A 26,186-nucleotide genomic window follows, 5' to 3' on the forward strand; every position below is an offset into this window, starting at 1 on the left:
GTGGCTTAACTGTGACATCATTAAGCCCCGCCCCCATTACATGAAATAGCAGAAATAACTGTTATCCATGGAGGGGGCGGGGCTAAAACATCACGATTGTGCCGTTTTAGCTCCGCCCCCTCCCCTGAGAACCGCGGCATATAAATGCCGCGATCGGGGGGCTCAGTGGGGGTCCCCCTGATTCCGGGAGGGTTGCCCACCCTTCCGGGGGCCGGGAGGAAGGACCCGATTTTCGGGAGACTCCCGCAAATTCCGGGAGGGTCGGCAACCCTGAGCTAGGTTATCGCCACCTTTGGGTAGCAATACCATATAGAAACCTATAGGCTTCTTATCACCACCCGCCGCCTCCTCCGCAGATGCCGACCCCCCTCCCCCTGGCTTACCTTCCTCCAGGAAGCCTGGACCCGGAAGATAAACTACTCCCCCCCTAACAACGCAGCCGGAGGTCCTTCCAGCTGCAGGGGGGAGGAGGAGGTGGCGGGGACAGCCTGCTTAGGCTTCAGGCCATTGGGGGAGGAGGAGGCACCCAGGTAGTTGATGGAGACCCCCGCGCACACCACATCACAGGTATCGTGGGGGTCTCCATGAATTGATATAATATTTGTGTGTGCTGTCTGTGCGTAGACCAGGACTTACTGCGATAGAAACAGGCGGAGCTGATGTCACAGACCCTCCCTGAAATTGCTTGGGCACGCCTGTGTTTTCCCGGACACGCCCAGTAAACAGTCGGTTACCACCCACAAATGCCGGCTGCCTGCCAATCTACTCGCGTACGGCTAGTGATTAAAAAAGTAGCAGTATTTTTTTGCAGGATTGCCTCACGCATGCATATTACAAGACGTACACATGCGCAGTCATTCAATTATAGCCCGGCCTGTGAATTCACAGAGGTGCGATGCAGTCTGAATAACCCCCTTAGCTGTAAAGCACAGAATTTGAAAGCTAAATCAAGGCATTGGGCATTGTTTATTTATGCTGTGTTCTGGTGAGTTGGCACTTGCAGTCAGTGTGAAGCTTGACGTACCTTACAATAAAGCCTGCAATAGGACTAGCATTTTTATATGCAACATTACAGGTTGGTAGTACGAAATAGACAGTCAATAGGTCTACCCCAAAAACAGGGTCAAAAGGTCAACATGGGGAAGGTTGACATGGTCAACATATCAAACTAAAAAAGGTCCTATTAGGTTTTTTATTTAAATTGTGTCAATGTCGACAACTGTCGACATGGAGCCCCAATTAGTGTAACGCGTAAACACGCTATGGTTGACACACTATTATATTCTCCCTCTATGCCGATATGGATGGTAAAGTAATGTCAACCTTGCCATGTGTCTACCTTTCTAATGTCGACATTTTGACCCTGTCGACCCCTTGCAGGTTGACCTTGTAGACCATTTGACCCATGGACCTATTGCAATGTGAACTTTTGGGTTAGACTTGACTGCCTACAGTACCTAGACTCTGTAGATTTACAGTATCAACTGAAATCATGTTACATAGGTATTACAGTCATGGGGGCTGAGTCATAGTTGCACACAAGTTAGACACAATCACCCGCATATTGCATACACGTTACTTACTGCACAGTATTAAGCATCAATGTGTCCAAAGTGACACTGCAAGTAAATGCATGGCTATCAACAGGGAGTTTGTGAAATTAGTTTCATTTCCTGAAAGAATAATCATTTATTTATTATTCATTTATTAATAGTTTATTATATAGCACACACATATTCCGCAGCTCTTTACAGAGAATATTTGAACATTCACATCAGTCCCTGCCCCAGTGGAGAATACACTCTGTATTCCCTACCACATGTACATGCACACACACATTCTATTGTTAATTATTTGGGAGCCAATAACCCAACCAGGTTATTTTTAGATTGTGGGAGGAAACCGGAGTACCCAGAGGAAACCCACGCAAGCAAGGGGAGAATATACAAACTCCGCACAGTTAGGGCCATGGTGGGAATCAACCCCATAACCTCAGTGCTGTGAGGCAGTAATGCTAACCATTACACTGGTACACTCTTAACGGATACCTAATAAAATTGCATACAGTCAGGGGGACACAATTCCTGCACATCGCCTCATGTGTACGCAATTCTTGTGCATGACAATCACTGCTCCTCCAACAGAAACTACCTTTACGTGTCTTTAAAGAAACTCTGAGAAGCCTCTGCTGTTGTAACTGATGATCGCGGCTCATATAATTAGACAGACAGTGTAGCAAAGTGTAGCAATCAGTGTATTGCATATACACCATATATGCTATATGCAACACGGAGCTTAATCACCATATGTGCACACTTCCTCTGATCCCTATCCACCTGTCTTTCTCAGGATTGTCCTGAGTAACTGTTGCTGCTTTAATTAACAATAGCAGCTCATATAATTATATTAAAACAATAGTGAAGAGGTACTACCCCAATTGGACACCAAATAAACTTGCATACAATCAAAGAGGTACAATCCCAGTGTATTGCCTCATGTGTATGCAATTTCTGTTCACGGCAATCACTTTCCAATTTTTTGCCACTTTCACCTATCTCTAAAAAATATTACTCAAAAGGATATATATAATAAATCTGCACAAAAACGAAACATTATCTAGTGTATAATATAAAAAACGGGACTACACTGCACGCTGACTAAGCTATAAATTAGGTCCCCAGCCGAACGCAGTATCAATTAATAAAAAGATACAAAATAAACCTGCACAAAATCAAACTGACATCATTTTAATGTGTGTGCAGTAACGTTGCCTGTAATACAGGCACACCTTTTTCAGCAAATGAACGCTGTAACAGGAAATAAATACTTTCGGATGTGAGTCTGGTGTTATAACTGTAACGGAAACAAAGCTACTGTAAGTAGGAATATACTGCCATTTTCCAGCAGATATTCTGTGTATAGAGCAGCACTTTTTCACTTCTTTATTGTGACCAAAAAGTCTGGAATTCAGCACACAATATTCTTTGAACCCTTCAGGCCACACAGCTGCCGCACTAGCAGTTTTTCTGCAACAAAATCAGTGTGTCTATGGAATCTCTTATTCGACACATCACCTGCCAATAAAAAGATAGTCTTTGGGCCAGAGGCGGAACTAGCGAGTTATGGGCCCAGGTGCAAAAATATGTTTCGGGCCCCCTTATACTCAAAATAGGAACAGTATGCACCGAAGGCTTTGTGGGAAAGTGGCGTGGAGAAATAATAGTGTCACAGTAGTGTCTGTTTATTTACATTACACCACATACAGTAGTAGTGCCACTTGTACACATTGCACCAGGTAGAGCCCCTCATACCCCTTTCAGGTTGCATTTATAACCCGGGTTATTGCCCGGTCGAGGAGCGATGTGAAAGCACTAAACTGAATAATCAGGGTCGACCAACCTGGCATATCGACCTGGATTAAAAGAAGGGTCCAACTTGTGTATAATGGGTGAGACGGGTTTAGTGTGAAAGAGTCAGACCCAGGATAGCGATCTGAAAGAGCCCCTTAGACACTCTGCGCCAAGATTATGCACACTGTAATGCCCATTACACATTGTCATACACTGGAATGCCAATTACACGTTTACACACTGCATTACCTATTACATATTATGCCACGCACCATAATGCCCATTACACATTGCCGCACAACGTAATGTCCATTACACATTGTCAAACACCGTAATGCCCATTACACATTGTCATACAATGTAATGCCAATTACAGTCACACATTGCAGTACCCATCACACATTATGCCACACACCGTAATGCCCATTACACATTATGCAGCACACCATAATGCCCATTACACATTATTGCACACCTTAATGCCCATTAGACATGGTTGAATACCGTAATGTCCTTAACACATTGTCAAAAACTGCAGTACCCATTACACTGCACACTATAGTGCCCATTACACATTGTTGCACACCATAATGCCTATTACACATTGGCGCACACCGGAATGCCCATTATACATTGGGGCACACCGTAATGTCCATTACACATTATGCCACACACATAATGCCCATGACATATTACGCCCGCAGTAATGTCCCTTACACATAATTCCCCCCGTAGTATCCCTTAATCATTGCCCACATTAGTGGCCCTTACAGAATTCCCATATTAATTCCATATAAGAGGAGAGCACTCATTGCCACGTCCCTGTGTGTGATGTACGCTCAGTTCCTACGCAGTTGAGCGGCTCATACCATCACCGACAGATATTTCAACTATGGCACAGGCTAGTGATCCAATTGGAGCTCATGGTCCGGCAGCCAATCACTAACTGTGGCTGCCTGTCTGATAGGCTGGTCGGCAGGAACCATATATCAAATGTCCATCGGCGCTGGTTTGAGCTCCTCAGCAGCCAAGGAGCTGAGGGCACACCACACAGAGCCATGGCGATTAGTGGCCATGTGCGCCCCTCCCAGAGGACCCAGAGCTCTAGGCTGCAGCCTAATTATTATACAGTATATCAGCCCTATCCCTGTAGTATAATTATTATACAGTATATCAGCCCTATCCCTGTAGTTTTATTAACAGCCCCCTCCCTGTAGTTGTATTAATATTTAATAGCCCCCTCCCTGTTGTATTATTAATATTAACAGCACCCTGTCCTCTAATTAAGATTTCTTCAGACCCCCCTCCCAATATATTAACTTATACCTTTGGCTGGTAGACATGTTGCTCCCGACTCCTCTCTGCAGACCAGGATTAAGGCTCTGGAGGACATGGGATACTTAAGGCAGGAGGGCCCTAAGGTATTGTTCATCCATTTAGACCTTCCTTACCTGCATCTCTCACTCCCTCCACCTCACCGTCCCCCTTCATCTCACTCCCTTCACCTCTCTCACCAATGAAACTCTCCATCCCCCTGCATCTCTGCGCCCCCATTAACCCTGCACTTCTCTGCCCCCCTATTCACCACCATTGCACAACCCACATACAACCCCTAACACCTATCTCCATACCCCAATACCCACACACCCTTCTCCCCCTGTCCATCCAAAGTGTCTTCTTACATGCATCCCATACCCCTCTACCCCCAACCTAACTCATATACCGCTACCCCCAACACATCCTACACTTTCCCTGTCCCCCAACATACACCCCATAACCCTACAGTATATCTCCACCACAAACACCATATTCCACCCACAGACCCCCTATTATGCTTTACTCCCATATACGCCCTAGTTCCCGTTTGTTCCATATACACTCCATAATCCTCTACACGCACCACTCCAATTACACAACCTACTCTTCCACTGTCTCCAACATACCTATCCCATAACTATCACCACCACATTTCTCCCCCCCCCCCCCACCCCACATCCCACACCCCACACCAGGGTGGTGAGTCTGACCTTTTTTAAGTTACTCTGGAGCTTGCACGGCAGCCGTATGGTCCCCCTTCTGATAGCCAGAATTTACCAGCACATCGGGGGAGCTGTGCGGGCGGGTAGGATGATGTTAGCTGCACGGCTAAATCAGTCTGCACTCCCGGCGCTGGCTAGACTTCTTACTGCACTCCCGGCGCAGGCTGCCCAATCAATCACAGTGCTGTCATAGCCGCGCTGAATCTGCAGCGGCTGTGACGGCTGTCACAGGAGGGAGCAGTGGCGCGGATTGGATCCACAACAGAGATCCAATCCGTCACACCCCACCAGCCGCTGCGTAACACAGTCCGCAGTGAGGCGGAACGGAGTCCCGGACGCATGCTATACTTTAAAGAAAAAAAAAACGGAAACAGCAGTATGTGGTGCAGACGGTCAGTGGGCCCCATGAACTACTTGGGCCCCGGTGCACTGCACCGTCTGCACCGCCAGTAGTTCCGCCCCTGCTTTGGGCCACTTAGCTGCCAAAATCAAGAAGTTTATCTGCAAATAGAGCAGCAGACCCTAGTAAGTAAAGGAATAGACACTGAATGAGATACCCACTGTTACCGATATCTTTTTGAGTCACACAGCCTGCCACAACAGTTTATCTGCAAATAGAGCACCAATTTTCAGCTCTCTCCAAGGTGACAAAGATCCAGAGAGAATAGAGTCTTACATTACCTGTGTACCATCATATTAACAGTAAACACACCATTATAAGTGTCCGTAGCACGGACTGTACTGACACCTCGTTACTAGTATTGGGGCACCGTGCAGATTCCAGATAAATCCCTAAGAAATTGACTAATACTAAGAATCACACACACAACGCGTGTATCTCATTTTATTGTTCAATGTTTGTTCAATGTGTTTATGTGATTATATTTTTGTCACGCTCTTAGAAGCACCAGCTTGAGAGTGACGGAGGCTGGGTGCTTAACGTATGGTGGTTGCATCCACGACAGAAGGGAGTGAAACAAGGAGGATAAAATATAATGAATTTAATGAAGATATTGCAGACAGTGATAATGATGATAAAAACGGTATATGGCAAGTATGCAAATATAAAGTCAATTGTCCAGTAAGTTATTATAATAGATGATGAAGCTTGGTCCTTGAAGAATATTGCAATATAATTGAAGAGTGGAATAGAATATAAACCGGAGTAGTAATTAAGGGTTGCAGAAGGAATTGAGGATTGGATGACTTGAAGAAAGAATGAAGATTGTATTGCAGATTGGAAGTTTGGATGATTGGATGAAGGTTAGAAGATTGGATGAAGGTTGGAAGATTGGATGAAGTTTGGATGATTGGATGAAGGTTGGATGATTGGATGAAGGTTGGAAGATTGGATGAAGGTTGGAAGATTGGATGAAGGTTGAATGATTGGTTGCAGATTGGAGGATTGGATGATTGGATGAGGATTTGAAGATAATAAATGAAGATAACTGGAGAAGAGGAATCCTTGCCGTTTATGGTCGTGGCTGCTGCCAGAGGTAACCTTTGGAAGTGACCGTCGGGAGTATAGCAAGGTGAGACCCCTTTGAGGATCTGACCTTGCTGTCCACATAGGCGGTAAGCAGAGTCCGGTGGTACTTGATGCAGTAAACGGCCAGCAGGATCTTCTCCAGGAGAAACTCAAGATTGTAGTGGGAACTACAGAGCCAGGTGAGAGTGGAAGCTCAGGATTGTAGTGAGTACTACAGAGCCAGGTAGGAGCAATGATGCTACGGGATCGACATCATTGTACTGACTGCTGGACTAGCCTGAGCAGCCAGTACTTACCAGGTGAGCTGTGCTGGGATTGGTCAGGCAATCAGAGATGGAGGCGGAGCCGTGCAGGAGAGGCTGGGAAGCCCTGATTGTATGCAGCTGCACAAGCACCGGCCTTTACACAGACACAGACCAGGCACAAACACACATGGTGGATGTGACAATTTTCACTTAAACGGTTTTAATTAATACAATATTAAAAGGTATATTTTACTCGTTATTCCTTCTTTCTCCAGTGCGCCAACAAAAAAGACAATCCTTTTCTTTTTGCTTTTTTCTGTATCGGCATATTGTCTTTGGCAGCACCCCCATTCTTGGTCACACTGTAATTCAACCCAGTAACCGAAATTTGGGGATTCCTATAACTAACCTCAATTTATCTAGTGCAAAAGCATTCCCAATTCCCTTTCCCCTTCAACATAACCATTACACTGTCCATGCATGGTGTATTGGTTAGGTGAGGTCATGCATTTAAAATGGGATGCAGTTAAGATCCCGGCGGTCGGGATCCCGGCGTTCAGAATCCCGACGCCGGAATCCCGACCGCCGAAATGCCGACACTTTCTCCCTCCTGGGGTGTCCACGACACCCCTGGAGGGAGAATAAAATAGCGTGCCGAGCGTAGCGAGGCACCGGGCCCGCTGCGTGGCGAGTGCAGCGAGCCCGCAAGGGGGGGGGCAATCCACGTCCCCCCCTTGTCGGCATTTCGGCTGTCGGGATTCCGGCGTCGGGATTCTGAACGCCGGGATCCCGACCGCCGGGATTCAATACTGAATCCATTTAAAATGGTATATAGGAATTGCCAGGGTCTCACATCTGCCAGTCAAATACAAAAACATTAGGGTCAATCCAATATTCCACGATGATCTCATGGTGGCAGTAGCCATGCCCCCCTTGACAGCTCTGAACATTTTTGGGCATACTGATTTCAGCCATAAAGTGGTATGAGCCCAGGTGCCGTTGCCTGTGTTAAAATGTCACATTGCACCCTTCATGCACAGTAAGACTGACCCCATTGGACACATATCAGAGCTGAGCACTCGCTCTGCACAGTGTGGCGGTCAGAGGTCACACTGTGCAGGCCGAAGATCCGCTCTGCCCGCCCACAGGCCCGCCAATCGCTTCCCGGCCCGGCTCCCAGACAGGCCTCCAGCACCTCGGCGCTGAGCTCCAGCTCCTTGGAGGCCACACATGCAACAGAGCAGCTACCCTGTCAGGCTCCCAGTTCACCGGTGTTGGGCTCACAGCCGTCTGCCCGCACAGCTCCCTTGCTGCTCCCACCCGCACCATAAAGGTAAATATGCGGGGGGGGGGGGGGGTTTCTCCATTAGGGAAGCCAATCCCAGGATCCTGGGAATCCCAGGATTGAGCATTTTTCAATCCCGAATTATTCCGGGATTGAAAACATGCCCCTGGATTGGCATTCCTGCTATGCTGTCTCAGAATGAGTGTCTCCCTAAAGGAACTGTGGATTCTCCTACCGTGTACAATGTAGGGCACAGTAATCATACCACCCCTCATTACCTTGCCGAAATACTCACTACCTATCACTCAGTTTGTGATTGAAGCCTCTGTAATTGATAATCAATCTAATATGCAAATTCAGGGGGTACTCATTGATATTTATATTATACCAAGGAAATGGGAATATATTGTAAGAAAGTTCTATGGATTGTAAAGTGGGTTTACATATAACCATTACTTTCTTAGACAAATAAGGGCATTTACTTAAATCTGCTTCATTAATTAGTAAGTTAGATTTATTGTCTTCAGATGTGGGATCAACTTTCACAGTGACATGTGCAGGTAACCTCTGAAAAGTTAGATTTCACAAACCTGTACCGGAAGGATGTTTGATTGCCCACAGATGATCCTGTTCATTGTGAAGGACAAGATCTAGCTTCTTCAAATTGTACAAATCAGGATTAACTTCCTTTGCACTTGTTTTCCCAATTCCTTTAGCGATGCATTTAGCACTCTGTGGCTTGTTTATCCTCTTAAGGAAATTGCATATCTTGGCCTCTGTATACAAGGGTACATTATGAGCAAAAATTCATCACATGTGTATTTGATGTTGCATGGAAAATTGTGCATATGATTGAGAATTTAATTTGTACAGTAGCTCATTTATGCATTGCTCATTTTAATTTAAGTTCAAGTAGCTCAGGGCTGCCAATGCTTGTACATATGTCATACTTAGGGTTACCACCATTGTGTTGAGAGATTCCCAGACAGTGGCCCACCCCTTGACACACCCATTTCCCCACCCCCACCCCTTAACCCTGTTTTTTCAACCCTTGCTTCAATTCAATTCTTGATTTGCACACTCTAATGCCACTTACTGTACATGTTCTGCCACACACTGGGCGGTATTCAATGAGCCTGATTCGCCATGTTTTTATGGCGAATTTGTGCTGTTTGGCGAATTTTTGACAAAAACGGTGAATCATCCTATTCAATGACCACATGGCGAATACATTTCAAGGTTTTTTTCGCCATGATTCACCGAGTAGCAATCGCTATCTTTTTACGGAGAAGTGGAATGTGAACTTTTAAAATAAAGTGTTTTGTTTTTTACATTTGGTGTCTAAAAATCAGGAATTTTATTCTGAGGAGGGGCATGCTACTTTTATTCATGTGCTGTAAGCACATGAATATATATTTAATTAAAAAAAATAAAAAATTTTTTACACAGCAGCCAGCAGGGGGCGCCGGAGCCGAGCCGCTCATTACATATTCATATATTCACTGCACCCGATGTTACGATCGGGTATAGTGAATATACACTCCCCTGCTGGCACCCCCGGGGGGCAGCCTGTGCTGCCTGGCACCCAGGGAGCCCACCTGCCCCCCACAAACGTTCAGGGGCAGGCAGAGAGACTTCCATCTCTCTGCCTGGCACCCTCCTCAGGCTCCCTGCGGCATTCGCCGCAGGAGCTCATATTCGCCTGTCAGGGGCAGCGAGCCCCTGACACGTTGAATACCGGAGCCCGCTGGCTCCGGAACGTGGCGAATGTGCAGCGAATCCTAAAAAGGATTTGCTGCACCTCGCAGGTATTCACATTGAATACCGCCCAATGTAATGCACATTACACATTATGACACACATCATAATACCTATGACATATTATACCACACACTGTAATGCCCATTACACGTAATACCAAACACTGTAATGCCCATTACACATTATGCCACACATTATGCCTCTAGAGCAGACAGCACTACATACTGCACACGCTCTGTGGTGGGTTTTACTGGGGCAGGACAAACCTGGCCTGGTAGGTTTGTCCTGCCCCAGCAAAACTCACCACTCAAGGGTTAAAGGAGCTTCTGCGCATGCCCCAGAAAGAGTCGGCCCGGGCTGCGTCTGCTGTGGATTATGCAATACTTACGCACCGGCTGATTCACCAATCCGGGACGGCTCCAGGCTGTGGGCACACTCAGTGACAGGCCCGAGCGAGCAATCATTACAGTGAGTCCACAGTGTCCCTTCCCGGAAGGGTGGTAACCCCAGTCATACTAACAATTTTATTTTATTTTTTAAATCCTGGCCATCACCAAAAACAGCATCTATTGCCAAAGAGGATGTGATAAAACAAGGGGAATTGCAAGTATACAATAAACAGGATACATACAGATGCTTAGAGGTGGGGATGCCAGCAGTCAAAATATAGAAGCCTGCATCCTAGAAACATAAAATTTGACAGTATATAAGAACCATTTGGTCCTTCTAGTCTGCCCCTTTTTTAACCATATTGTTACCTCAAACCCTATTTGATTCTTATTTCTTTGTAAATATATCCTTGTGTCTATACCATGCATGTTATATTGCTCTTCTGTCTCAGCCTCTAGCACATTTGATGGGAGGCTATTCCTCTTGTCCACTACCCTTTCCGTGAAGTAATTTTTCCTCAAATTTCCCGTGAACCTCCCTCCCTGCAGTTTCAGTGCATGTCCTCATGTTCTACTTCTCTTCATTTAAAGAATGTTTCCATCATGGACTTTGTTAAAATCCCAACAGGGGTCAGGAGTGTATACTTAGCATCCCCCTGCCACTCCCTAACACTTCCCCCTAGTGCCTAATCCTAATACCTTTACCCTTCCAAATAAACCTAACCCCCACACCCCGCAGCCTAAACCTGACTTCCCCTTCTAAACTCCTAACGCTCTCCCCGCAGCCAACACCTTACCTTTAACCCCACCCCCTCACTGGCCTAATGCTAATGCTGCCTGCACTTACGTTCGGGATCCCAGCAGTTGGGACTCTTGCGCCAACATCCTCACCAATGTCAGCATTCCCATACATGGTAGTCGGGATGCCAGCTTAGGTATTGTGACTGCTAGCATCCCAAGCGCATCCCCAATATAGAGAGCCTCTACATACTGTATAATATAGAAGGGACACAAAAAATTCCATGTTGACTGCCATTTGATTAACAATGGCTACAGTTTTTATACCACTAAAAACTAAACTGCTACTAAACAAATCAATACTTACGTTGCTCTGCTAACTTGCTCATTTTGTCTTTCCCACTGAGGTCCTCTGAGTCATAAAAAGATAAAATTTACATGCATGCAGTTTTAAGAACAGTATAATAAGAGTAGATTATAGATTGGTAGCCTAGGTAGTGTAACCACCAAATACCTATATGTGTGGAGTTTGTATATTCTCCCAGTGCCTTTGTGTGTTTCCTCCAACAATCCAAAAAAATATGATAGGTCCTCATACACCTTCATCAATACGACACACAGTGGGAGGTGCCTGGCGTGAGCTATAAGGTCCCGTGCAACTCTGTTAGTGTTTTCTGAAAATGCATCGTATTCACATCACTATGCAAATAAGATGCATAAGCAGATCTTGAGTAAAATTATATGCATGCCTATATTCTGTGTGCAAACATGGTTGTATTTGGATATGAAATGGAACATACAGTCACACATAGAATATAGGCATGCCACATATCATTTTAATCAGTTGATTCTACTTGTGCATCATATCCCCATAAAGATGTGAATAAGATGCATTTTAATGGGAAAAAAAAACAAAAACTCACACTCTACAGAGCCACGCCATTTCAGAACTATGTGGTAGGGAACATAGATTGCAAGCTCAACTAGGGAAGGTACTCATGGGTATTGCCAAATATTCTCTAATAAGTAAAAAAAACTGTAGGCAATATAGGAAAATGTCACATGTGAAAATGTCACATGTGCGAAAATCACATATGTGACATGTGCGAAAATCACATATGTGACCTTTCTAGGAAAGGTTATTGAGAAAGTGGTTGCAACTTAACTAGAGACCCACCTGTCAACCAATGACATTTATGATCCATTCCAGTCAGGATTTAAGAGAAGACATAGCACAGAACCAGCTCTGGTATGTGTGCTCAATGATCTTCTAAATGCAAGGGATAGAGGAGACTGTTTAATCCTAATCCTTCTGGACCTCTCTGCAGCATTTCACACCGTTGACCATGGGATTCTAATTGAACACCTGAAGAATTTCTGTGGCCTGGGTGGCACAGTCCTTAGCTGGTTCAAATCATTTCTCGCTGGCAGGAGTATACTCTTCACCACCAGTGCCGTTGTCTTGTGGTGTCCCACAGGGTTCTATACTATCTCCCATGCTTTTTGCAGTATACATGCTTCCACTGGGTGACATAATCAGACGTCATGGCCTGGTCTACCACTGCTATGCAGATGATACACAACTGGACCTGTTCTTTGCTCCAGGCACTGATAACACAATAACAACCTCAAATGGCTGCCTCGCTGAGCTCCAGGAGTGGATGAGTGCCAGTTGGCTGAGACTGAACCCATATAAAACAGATAAATCACAGGACAAGATGGCAGCATAGCCAACAGACAGGTCTTACGCTGGGGGCACAGCACTACAAAACTCTGATCATGTGCAGAATCTTGGTGTGGTCCTGGATAGTGGCCTGACACTTAAACATCAGGTGTCAGCCACAATCAAATCCTCATTCTTTCATCTAAGGAATATAGCCAGAATCAAGCACTTAATTCCCTCAGAAGACCTGCCTAAAGTCATACATGCATTTATATCATCATGCCTGGACTACTGCAATGCACTCTACCTGGGTCTCCCATCAAAAGAATTGCACCGCTTGCAGCTGGTACAAAATGCAGCCACCAGACTATTAACTAACCAGCCCCGCTCCAGCCACATAACTCCCATTCTCTACGCCCTTCACTGGCTACCTGTAAAATAGCGAATCATTTTCAAGATTGGCTTACTCACTTTCAAGGCCCTACATGACCAGGGCCCAAGGTACCTGCAGCAGCTTCTGATCCCTTACTGTCCTACTCGATTACTACGATCTGTTGAAGAAGAACTACTAACAGTACCCAGAATTTCCCTGAATTCATCTGGGGGTCAAGCAGGGCCGGTGCAAAGCACCGGAGCGCCCCAGGCAGGGGGGACACCCCGGCGCTCACCCGATCCACTGGGGGGTGCAGCGGCGCGGGAGGGACCTGGGCTGTCACCCGATCCACGGAGGGGGGGGGGGGGTTGCTGGGTGATGGGTGCTGCGGGAGGGACCTGGGTTCTGCCGCGGCGCTACATGGCTGAGGGGCGGGCAGGTTTTGCCGGGTGCAGTGCAGGAAACTTACGTGATGTGCCGGGTTATGGGTGCTGCGGCGCTCCACGGGTAGGAGGGGCGGACGGGTTTTGCCGGGGGCAGTGCAGGAAACTTACCCCTGCTGCCGGCGTCCCTGCTGCTGCTCCTATCTGCTGCTGACAAAAGGGGGGGGGCGGGTTCGCGGGTAATGCTCCGGTGGGGGGAGAGAGTTGTGGATGGAGTTGACCTCCATGAGGGGGCTCCAAACTGCCACCCTCCAGTGGCCGGCGCCCTAGGCAAATGCCTAAGGCTGCCTAGTGGTGGCGCCGGCCCTGGGGTCAAGCTTTCAACTTTGTTGCTACAACTCTATGGAAGTCTCTTCCTCGCACAGTGCGAGAAGCGCCCACTGTAGAATCCTTTAAAAATAGACTAAAGACATACATATTTACTCAAGCATTTTACTGATTCCTACTGTTAAGCTTGTTGTGTATTTTGAGCTGTTAAGTCAATGGTAAAGCACTTTGAGTCCACGGAGGGAGAATGTGTCGGGATTTCGGTGGTCGGGATTTCGGCGGTCGGGATTCCGGCCGCCGGTATCCCGACCGCCGGGATCTTAACTGCATCCCATATAAATATCATTATTATTATTATCATTATTATTATTATGTGCGACTTGGAGTGATTTTTTAGTATACAAAAAAATCACACCCTATTACATTTCACCCTATATCTGTATTTCAACCGTGGACTTCCTGTGTTTTCCTTGGTGAAAAAAAGTGAATAAATAACATATTTAGAAACTAATTTCAATCCAACCCTGTGTTTTATTAAAACACTGATGCGTTTAAGTTCTTTAAAAGCAAGTATATGAAATCACAAAATAAGTGAATTTATTTTTACTTACGTTGGGCGCCAACTTCTGTCTCTGTGTTATTTGTCATTTGAGAACTTCTGTCATTATCTGTTTCACAACATAAACCATTAGTGATCTCCTTATGCTGCAGTGAAACGGTTTCTGTAGTAGTCATTGACATGATAATAAGCAGGGCAGATTACTCCCTTCCCACTTATTTCGGTTAGGGATTACTTGGAATACTGGAGGGACAGTATTGGATGCTATACCATATATTTCTTATAACATGGGGCCGATTCAGACTGGTTCATAATGGGCCGAATTTGTACCCTGTCCCAGATGTTCGTGGTTTGCGTGTGCGTGAATACTCGCATGCACAAACCGCAGGAGCGAACGGCTTTGATGAGTTTCACACTCGCTGGGGAATGCCCAGCTTTTTCTGGGCATCCTCATAAAAATGCTGGGTGTTCCGCTGCAGATGCACTTGTGGTGATGCCTGCTTGGGGTGAGCGGCTGACATCACATGACCAGCCCAGGCTGACTTTTCCTAGCGGAGGCAGGAGAAATCATTTGATGGCGAGCGACCATCAAATGTTTTTTTCCTCCTTGCGGCCGCATGTTTGAATGTACTGGTTCTATTTTATAACCCTCAAGACCGAATGCAATAGGGTGTGAGAATCAGAAAGTGAGACATTCTTAATGCGGTAATCATTTACACTAAAAAATACAGGTTGGGTTTGCCATGCAATTAATTGCTGCTTTAAAAAAATGGGAAACCTCTCCCAACATCTCTGACTTTCTGAATCTCACACCCTAGTACTGTACGTTTGGTCCTCAATGTTATGAGGTTTTACATGTACTGGTCGTAGTAGATTGAGCAGAAGAATATTCTCTGTTTCCTGTCCATACACAACACAAAATAAATATTAAAAACAATCTTCTAATGAATGGGAGTAATTGGATACTGTATTTCAAAGGGAAGAGAGAAACAATAAATATGGTACTCTTTACCTAGCACGGCGCCCATCGCGGGCATCGCGGGTACATTTATGTGTGCCCGCGACGCGACCGACGCGATGCTCACGATTTCCCATTGAAACCCATGTTAAACATGGACATCGTGTCGGTCGCGTCGCGGCCGGCTATAAATGTGCACACGATGGCCCCGACGCGATGCCCACGATTTGCCATAGGAATTAATGTTAAAAGACCCGATGGACACGATTTTAATGTTAAATGGCTCAATGGACCCGATTTTAGCATAGGAAACAATGTTAAATGGGCCTTAGAGCCCAAATACTTACCCTGAACTCAGAAATGGCCCCCCCAATTTTGTATGCCACCCCACGATCAACGTGAACCCGAAGCGTGGCGAGCGCAGCGAGCCCGCGAGGGGCGGCGGTACGCGTCCTCCGACCTTTTCATACCCCCACTATCCACGTCGGCGTGGAGTTGAGAATAGAATAGTGTGGCGAGCGTAGCGAGCCACCGAGCCCGAAGCGTGGCGAGCGCAGCGCGCCCCGCGAGGGGACGCGGATACCTTCACAGCTAGACGCGTCCCCTCGCGGGCTTCACAGGTGTCCGTGGCGACGCGGACACCTGTGAAGCCCGCGAGGGGACGCGTTTACCTGTGAAGGTATCCGCGTCCCCTCGCGGGGCTCGCTGCGCTCGCCACGCTTCGGGCTCGGTGGCTCGCTGCGCTCGCCACACTATTCTATTCTCAACTCCACGCCGACGTGGATAGTGGGGGTATGAAAAGGTCGGAGGACGTGTACCGCCGCCCCTCGCGGGCTCGCTGCGCTCGCCACGCTTCGGGTTCACGTTGATCGTGGGGTGGCGTACAAAATTGGGGGGGCCATTTCAGAGTTCAGGGTAATTATTTGGGCTCTAAGGCCCATTTAATATTGTTTCCTATGGTAAAATCGGGTCCATTGAGCCATTTAACATTAAAATCGTGTCCATCGGGTCTTTTAACATTAATTCCTATGGCAAATCGTGGGCATCGCGTCGGGGCCATCATGTGCACATTTATAGCCGGCCGCGACGCGACCGACACGATGTCCATGTTTAACATGGGTTTCAATGGGAAATCGTGAGCATCGCGTCGCGTGCGGGCATGTTTAGCCCGCATACGACGCGACCGACACGATTTTTTACCTCACGATGCCCACGATCAAGATCGTGGGCGCCGTGCTAGGTAAAGAGTACCATAAATATAATAATAACTGTTAGTACGAAACAAGAAGCGGATAAACCAGGGCTGGGCAACACCGGCCCTCCAGATGTTAATGAACTACACATCCCAGGATGCTTTGCATTAGTTTTGCTATGTGGCCATGCTGAAACTGATGCAAGACATGCTGGGATGTGTAGTTCATCAACATCTGGAGGGCCGGTGTTGCCCAGCCCTGGGCTAAACAGAATAATGGCCAAATAATATACAAGTAATAGCACATGTGTGATGTTGTAAAATGAACCGAAGTAAATACAGGTAAATATATGGACGTGACACTAGAACTACATACAAATAGCAGTATGGAACAAACAAACATCTCACCTCCATAGGAAGAACGTATGAAACAACTAAACAAATGAGGTATTTTATCTATAAACCATCAAATTACACAAAGAAGATTCAGTATAAACCATGGGCATGAGTGCGGGGGAAGCACAGTCATGGAAAGTAAGTGGTAACCTAGAATTAGGGACAGAAAGGGAATCAGGAATGCGAACCTGCATTTTCTTGTAGTCTGATAAACCAGTTCTTGGAATCATCATGATCAACTAAATTCAATTTCTTCATTTTGTATAAATCAGGATTAACCTCTGCAGCAGTGGTTTTCTTCACAGCCTTAGCAATGGAGAGAGCTTTCTTGTACTTGTTAGTCGAAAGAAAGTTGTATATGTCTTTCTCTGTAAGAGATAGGTACCAGATCAGCATACAACTTCCTATGGTCACTTAAATCATCAATGTAATGGTCACTTACAGTACACTGAGAGATGAGCTAAATCACAGCACAATGTTCAGCAAATCAAGCTCTACATAGTAACACATGGTTTTGCCGAGCTGCAAAGTTACAGTAGTACAATTTTGGAGTTCCGGCTTCTGATTTGCATTAGCTTTTCACTGAATTTATAGTCTATAACTGAATAGCTGGCAATTCATCATTTGATGCAGTTAGCAGGGGTGCAGGGAATGAGGGGGAGGAAAATACAGATGGAGCCCCTCTCTTCCTTGCCCGGCTCTCGCCAGAAAGTCCCCACTGGTGAGAGCCGGCAGAGAGGGACTCCATTAAACTGGGACGGGTGCGTGTCTCACGCGCACGTGCGTCCCAGTCTCTCAGCGGCTGGACAGTGGGTCCCTGCCCGTCTTCACTTCAGGGAGATTGGCAGGGTTGGGGGGGGGGGGTGGTTGGGGTAGCGATGGGGACTGTCAACAGCAGCGGGGAGATCCGTCAACCACGGGGCGCGTGAGCGTCTCTTTTGCTGGCCCCCTGGCGGGAGCTGGCGGGGGCTGGTGATGGAAGCACCAGCCCCTGCAAGAGCGAGAGACGCTCCATCTGTAGTACCCAGGTCTATGTCTCTCTGGTAGCCTGAGATTGCAGTGGAGCCTTAACTGCATCCCCATATTGTGGGGTTACACATCCCTTCTGTACTGCTCCTACATAGGTCCCCAAATGGAGACTGCCATACCCCAACAGTTCCAGCACTGGACAGCCCTAGTGGTTGGTTAGAAGTGGGAACCTTTAGAGTCAGATTCTACGGGAGAAGTGTGCAAAATTTAGAACGAGGCTAACATTTGCAGAACTGTTTTGAAAATATCACTCATTTCTACAGCTCCTGAAAAAAATATACATATAAAATAGTATTAGTATTAATTCCAGAGATCTACAAATTCATATTCATCTACTGGTCCCAACAATAATGACCCAGTGTTTATAAATAAATAAATAAATTAATGAACAATAATAATAATTATTATTAATAATAATAATTTATATACAAAAAGGATAACTGGTTTCCCATTCCAACCAAACAGATTCTAGCTATTTTATAAGCATGTCCTAGATAAATGATAACTAGACTGATTGGTTGCTATTGGCAACACCGTCACGGTGTGTTATCTTTAGAAGGTTTGATATATAAATCCAACATGAAAGTGCAATAAATGATATGCCTAATCGAAAAACCGAAACCAAAACAAACAGGATAAATAGAAGACAAACTTTCATTGGGAGGACTCATTAAGGTTCCCAATTTGATGCTGTTCACTATGGAAAGGATTACACTATAATTATATTAGCTTTTTATGTTTTTAAGGCTTTGTAATAAACATTTGTATGAAAGCATAAATCTATTTAACGTGAATAGAACTATTAACTAATTGTGGAACATTACAGTTGATGGAATAAAACGCAAACCGAAATCATAGGGGAGATTAAGGCTTGGGTATGGTTTCAGAAACATAAGATCAACAGGTAACAGTAGGTGTGTACACATGCATCGATATACTTTTATTTTGATTTCCCCAATTCCACCCCCTTTTGATTTTGCCTTTGCTTTCCATTCAATTTTACAATCAATCTGCACTTCTGCATTCGATATCAATTTCGATGTGCATTCAAGGTTCAGTGTACACATCAATTTACTGGATCAAATTCAATATTTCCGTGTCTGCACAGTCTAGTTTTCTTTTCGATATAGAAAAAATGGGAGCACACATGGAATCGAATGCGGATCAAAATCATAGGGGAGATAAAGGCTTTGGTATGGTTTCATACCCGCATCTTAAAAACCGTTTGATATCGATTCGATTTTGCTTCTATAAGCAACATCGAATTGCCAACCTGACAAAATCGAAGCGTGTGTACACCCCTTTACAGTGGTAACAATAAAGATGCTGAGTTTGGAATCAGACATGTTGTGCTGTTACGGCTACTTAACGGTTGCATTGATTATTCCTTTTCTGACACAGATCAGAATTTAAGATTACTGCACGCACAGTTAGTCAGCTTCAGATTACTGGCAGGATATGTACATGTACATTCTTGCATGAAGACTGGAATAGATCACATCCTCCTTTGCATGGCATCTGTGATCGCCCGTATGTACAGTAGGTACCCTCACCTGCAGGGACACCTCTAACAATAAGAACTGTACATTGTGAAGAGCGAACATCTGGGTTTTTGACCTGATGGCAACACATTCATAATCAGCAGGGGATCTATCATGTGGAAGCTCCAGAAAAGTTTCTGGAATTCTATGTCTGTGCAGTGAATCAGCAGCAGGTATATACGACATCTGTTGTGTACAAATACATTTGGTGACCCATATGTATTGTGGATGTTCTACCACATTTGTGTGATTACTACAACCAACCCTAGTAGAGTTCTTTAGACATACCACTACCCAATTGGTGAAATTTAATCCAGATATAAATTTGTTTTGTTTCTATTTGTCCTTTTTGCATACAGGGGCATTTGTATTGGCCCCACGTGTCACTATCACCCAGCTAAGATCCAGCATGCTGGATGAATCTAATTAGATCGCTGGTCACCGGAGAACCCTGGCCCTGACAGATCGCTCAGCAGACATCGCTGACGCATCTCTGTGCAGTGCTGTGTGCTGATCGATCTTGCTGAGCGATCTAGCATTGCTCAGATCGCTCAGCAAAATCTCTACATGTGTAGGCCCCATAAGTGTTGAAATGCTTTCAATTCTTGGTAAATTTAACAGCCATGTAGTTCCAGTGGAGTTTGCTTCTGCTGGTGGAAATGAATAAATTTGAGGGAACTGGAAATTCTAATAATGCAGTCTATTGGTTTGCAAGGCATCTAGAATCTGTTGAAAGGTCAATAGGTAGACAGTAGACCTTTTCAATCCACCCCCCATGCATCAGTAACTAACAGTACTGTATTTTGTAATATTGGCTGCATTGTCAAGTCACAAAATGGCTTCCTTGGTCATGTCACTACTTGCTCATGAATTAATAAACTACATTTCCATGAATTAAGTACAATAGACAAAACAACGGAAAAGTCCCAAGGCGCTATCAGTCCATGCAGCCTCAGTTCCTAAAGGAGGATCACTTTGGAATCCCCACTGTTTGGATATTCTGGAGCAAGACAAGGAATTGTAGGCGCTTGACTTTGTTTGTTCAGGTGGTATGATCAGAATCTCCGTATGGATGGATGTGGAGAAAAAGAAACATACAATATGTGTATTAATAACACACTAAACCCCAATTAAAAGTAAAAGGGTAAAAAATGGGATCCCAAGTATGGATAGCGTACCAGGACTCACAATGTGCTGTGGTACTGGACATATATAATGGTATCTTTTAAGTGGATCACCACAGGTGCAATCAACAAGATGGGTGCTGAAGGTGAACAATGGTGTCTTCCAATGTGCGTACCATTACTCACTGGGAAATGAGGATGTGCAAGCTTATAAAGGTATCTTTAAAAGTTAGCCCTTCTCCAGTGGATATATGAACATGCAACAGGAAAAAGGAGGGTCTCGATGGTAATCGTACCAGTACTCACTGCAAAAGCAGGCCAGTCACATTCATAAAGGTATCTTTGGGTGAAGCAAAAATCCTTCCTCACTCTCCTGTTTTCAATTCCACTCACAGTTGAAAAAATGGCATGTGGAGTATAATGCCAAAGACAAATGGAGGAACAGGTCTCAGTAAAAAGAATTTAATATGAAAACTTGTAGTGTGGCCAATAGGCCATAAAGCCACAATAACAAGATAAAATGCAATAAAAAATAAACTCACTTATCTCCCGACATGTTTCGGCGGTCACAGCCGCCTTTTTCAAGGATAAAGTGAGTGAGCACATAACAGGATATATATTCCTTCATGGGGTATATATATCCTGTTATGTGCTCACTCACTTTATCCTTGAAAAAGGCGGCTGTGACCGCCGAAACATGTCGGGAGATAAGTGAGTTTATTTTTTATTGCATTTTATCTTGTTATTGTGGCTTTATGGCCTATTGGCCACACTACAAGTTTTCATATTAAATTCTTTTTACTGAGACCTGTTCCTCCATTTGTCTTTGGCATTATACTCCACATGCCATTTTTTCAACTGTGAGTGGAATTGAAAACAGGAGAGTGAGGAAGGATTTTTGCTTCACCCAAAGATACCTTTATGAATGTGACTGGCCTGCTTTTGCAGTGAGTACTGGTACGATTACCATCGAGACCCTCCTTTTTCCTGTTGCATGTTCATATATCCACTGGAGAAGGGCTAACTTTTAAAGATACCTTTATAAGCTTGCACATCCTCATTTCCCAGTGAGTAATGGTACGCACATTGGAAGACACCATTGTTCACCTTCAGCACCCATCTTGTTGATTGCACCTGTGGTGATCCACTTAAAAGATACCATTATATATGTCCAGTACCACAGCACATTGTGAGTCCTGGTACGCTATCCATACTTGGGATCCCATTTTTTACCCTTTTACTTTTAATTGGGGTTTAGTGTGTTATTAATACACATATTGTATGTTTCTTTTTCTCCACATCCATCCATACGGAGATTCTGATCATACCACCTGAACAAACAAAGTCAAGCGCCTACAATTCCTTGTCTTGCTCCAGTACATTTCCATGAATATTAGTTTAGCCCACAAAATGGCTGCTTCCACTGTGTTCTTGTGAAGTGTACGATTAAGTGTAATGTAGTAATGCCCAGCATTGCATGATTATGTACAACAGTGAATTTGTCAGTAGTTTATACCGGTAGCTTTAAATCTGCATCAGGCAGGAAATGATTGTGGTTTAGTGGGTGTATATTTTGGCGATGTATCACATGCAAAAGGACTGCATGCCAGTGGCTTATTTATAATGGGTGCAATATACGTAGTGCAAGTCCCAGGGGGGCCCACACCGTGCACATTACACCCATTTCTTAATACTTACCCTCCGGAGTCCTGTGATGAAGGCAGCTCAAGGGAGCATTGCGTGTGACTTCTCCCAGGGGAGAAGTTGCTGTAATGTAAGGGAGCCCTTACAATTGTCTTCTTCTTTATTTACCCAGCAAAGTACAGGCTGTGAAGCCAGGTAGGCTGGAAGAGAGGTTTTTTTTTACTGAGTGATTTATAACATAAGGGGAGGTGCTTCCCTTCTCTAATTATTAAATTGTACCAATGAGAGAAAGAGGAAACATAGAGATATCCTTTAAAGTTACTTATGAACAAAAGTTCTATTTTAGATACTAACAAAAAGCAGGGTTCGCAAAAACGCGCTATATCGCGTATTTTACCCTAAAACGGTCCCCGGGGACTCAGTTTTTAAAACTAAAGGGGTCCCCGAGGACGCGCTGTACTAAACCTATGACATGAGCCGCCGCTGCGAGCCACCGCTGCGAACCAATCACTGTGGCCGCCCGGCAGCCAATCACTGTGCCGCTGTGCACCCTAAAGCTGCGCGCCCTGCAGGTTACAGTTTCAGTCACTCTGCGACCGCGTCCTTCTGCCTCCCCCCGCCATGTAAATTCGTTCAGCTGCTGAGAGCGGGGAGAACAGGATGGGATGCGGCTGTAACATCAGCTCTCAGCAGAGTAGGTGAGCGGGCTGTCAGGATGACGGGGGACTGGATGTGGCTAAAGCAACTCAGCAGCGTGTCAGCTATTCCAGCCACATCCAGTCCCCCGCCACACTGATAGCCCGCTCACCTACTCTGCTGAGCAGCATGTCGGCATGTTTTCCAGCCCTTGGGCATTAAGGTGTGTGCTATAATATATACTGGGCATTACGGTGTGTGTTATAATGTGTACTGGGCATTACAGTGTGTACTATAATGTGTACTGGGCATAACTGTGTGCGCTGTAATGTGTACTGGGCATTACAGTGTGTACTGTAATGTGTACTGGGCATAACTGTGTGTACTGTAATGTGTACTGGGCATAACTGTGTGTACTGTAATGTGTACTGGGCATAACTGTGTGCGCTGTAATGTGTACTGGGCATTACAGTGTGTACTATAATGTGTACTGGGCATAACGGCGTGAGTTGTAATGTGTACTGGGCATTACAGCGTGTACTATAATGTGTACTGGGCATTACGGCGTGTGCTGTAATGTGTACTGGGCATTACGGCGTGTGCTGTAATGTGTACTGGGCATTACGGCGTGTGCTGTAATGTGTACTGGGCATTACAGCGTGTACTATAATGTGTACTGGGCATTACGGCGTGTGCTGTAATGTGAACTGGGCATTACGGCGTGTGCTGTAATGTGTACTGGGCATTACGGCATGTGCTGTAATGTGTACTGGGCATTACGGTGTGCGCTGTAATGTGTACTGGGCATAACTGTGTGCGCTGTAATGTGTACTGGGCATAACAGTGTGTACTATAATGTGTACTGGGCATAACTGTGCGCGCTGTAATGTGTACTGGGCATAACTGTGTGCGCTGTAATGTGTACTGGGCATTACGGTGTGTGCTGTAATGTGTACTGGGCATTACGGTGTGTGCTGTAATGTGTACTGGGCATTACGGTGTGTGTGCTGTAATGTGTACTGGGCATTACGGTGTGTGCTGTAATGTGTACTGGGCATTACGGTGTGTGCTATAATGTGTACTGGGCATTAGGGTGTGTGCTGTAATGTGTACTGGGCATTACGTTGTGTACTATAATGTGTACTGGGAATTACAGTGTGTACTATAATGTGTAGTGGGAATTACAGTGTGTACTATAATGAGTACTGGGCATAACTGTGTGTGCTATAATGTGTACTGGGCATTACAGTGTGTGCTATAATGTGTACTGGGCATTACGGTGTGTGCTGTAATGTGTACTACTATGTGACCACACCACTTCCCCCCCAAAAATGCCCTAAATTTTTTGCGCGCGCCTTCGGCGCGCACTGTCCCTGTTTTCAGGTTTATATACTTTCTAGTATATATGTATCTTTATGCAAGTGGGCCAATTGATACTTACATACCCACATGTGCCATGCTGGGGAGAAGGGGAGAGGAGGCTTTATTCCGTTGGGACCCAGAAAAGGTCCGGTAAAACCCCAATTTTTAGAAGTGAAGGGTCCCCGGGACCCACTTTTTTGGGTGGTTTTCGCAAACACTGAAAAGTAGTAGAAACTGGAAAAGTGGCATTTAGAGTGCACCCTCAGAATATCTCTACTTTTTCTCTTTCTCTCATTGGCTGTGGAGATGTGAAGTGTGTAGTTTAAAGTGTGATGAAATATTGATATAAAACTTGGAGTTATACCAAAGCAGGGGTAAGAGTGGGGTGGAACTGATTTCCCCCACCTCTAATTGCGTGGGGAAATAGTTCCACCTCCACCACAGTCAAGCACAGTATTTTCAACAGAAAAGACTGTCCCAGAAGCTTCCTTTTCTGCCATGGCATATGTGATGTTAAGCCATCACGAGGAACTACTGCTGTGGGCATTATGTGTAAGGGGTACTACTACTGTGGGCATTTTGTATAAGAAACACTACTGTGTGTCATACATGTATAAGGAGTACTACTGTATAGTGTAACATGAATAAGAGAACAACTGGTACTTATGTATTATCTGGACTCCCATGTTAAATGCACCCCATTTTTTCATACCCCTACTATCCAACTACGCATGGAGTTGATTTTATATAGTGTGGCGAGCGCAGCGAGCCACCGTGCCCAAAGCGTGGCGAGCGGACGCGGTCTCATAAGAAAAACGGGAGTCCAGATATTACATAAGTACCGAACAACTTAGTGATGTAATGTGAATAAGGAGCACTACTCTGTGTCATAACTTGAATAAGGGGACTATTATGTGGTATAATATGAATCAGGGGTAATATGAATATGAATGTGCTATTGTGTAATGTAAATTGGGGGTACTATTATGTGACTACACCCCTTCCTGTGAGATCACTGTCCCTTTATAAAGTAAGGGATGTAGCGCACACATTTAAAGTTTACAGGGGTTGCCAAAAACCCTAGCACTGGCCCGGGCTCACCTAATGAGGGAGGGATGGCTGGTAGGGTTAGAGTTCCACCACCTCTTTGGGACCACTTTAAGCCCTGTACCAATGGAGTAACAATCTACAGGAGTAAAACAGCAGGACAACAATCTACAGTATCTTCTATTTCTCTAAAAGGACGCCTTAAACACACTAGAGTGCGTTAACTAATTCATCACCTTAAACACCTGCTGAATTCACAAGGTGGACACACCTTATTGAACTCCCTGCCTGGGCATTTATAAGACTTGCTGGGCACTAATACATCTACTCTGCACCAATTTTAGTTTGCATTTTTCCCTTAAAGTACCTCTCTGCATTACCCTTACTTTTTAGTACCCTCACTTTTAATGTTTTATTTTAATACTTTCCTCTGAACAGAACTACTGTACTGTACTGGATTTATGGCTCTTTAACCCTGTCCCATACTGATCTTCTCTACCTGCTTTCACCTCTACCCAGTCCCTTGCTGCCCTCTACTAACGAGGCCTCTCCTTCACCCACTCTCTCCTCCTGGGTGTCTGAACACTTCTTGAACCTCAATATGAACAGAACCAAACTCACCTCCCCTTTTCCCCAACTCCACTGTCTGGGTGTGA

General features: G+C 45.2%; 1 protein-coding gene across 4 annotated transcripts in view; it reads right to left on the reverse strand.

Annotated features, from left to right (window-relative positions):
• ZBP1 (Z-DNA binding protein 1) overlaps positions 1-26,186 on the reverse strand; it is a 47,024-nt gene that overhangs the window by 17,417 nt on the left and 3,421 nt on the right. For all 4 annotated transcript variants that reach the window (XM_083146561.1, XM_083146562.1, XM_083146560.1 and 1 more), the window contains 4 exons: positions 17,336-17,515; positions 14,654-14,710; positions 11,664-11,708; positions 8,999-9,184 (listed from right to left, as the gene is read on the reverse strand). In XM_083146561.1, the coding sequence (XP_083002687.1) occupies positions 8,999-9,184; positions 11,664-11,708; positions 14,654-14,710; positions 17,336-17,515 (468 nt within the window). The remainder of the gene's footprint in view (positions 1-8,998; positions 9,185-11,663; positions 11,709-14,653; positions 14,711-17,335; positions 17,516-26,186) is intronic.

This window comes from Crinia signifera, chromosome 6 (assembly GCF_055691185.1).
Source record: "Crinia signifera chromosome 6, ASM5569118v1, whole genome shotgun sequence".
Taxonomy (NCBI): domain Eukaryota; kingdom Metazoa; phylum Chordata; class Amphibia; order Anura; family Myobatrachidae; genus Crinia; species Crinia signifera.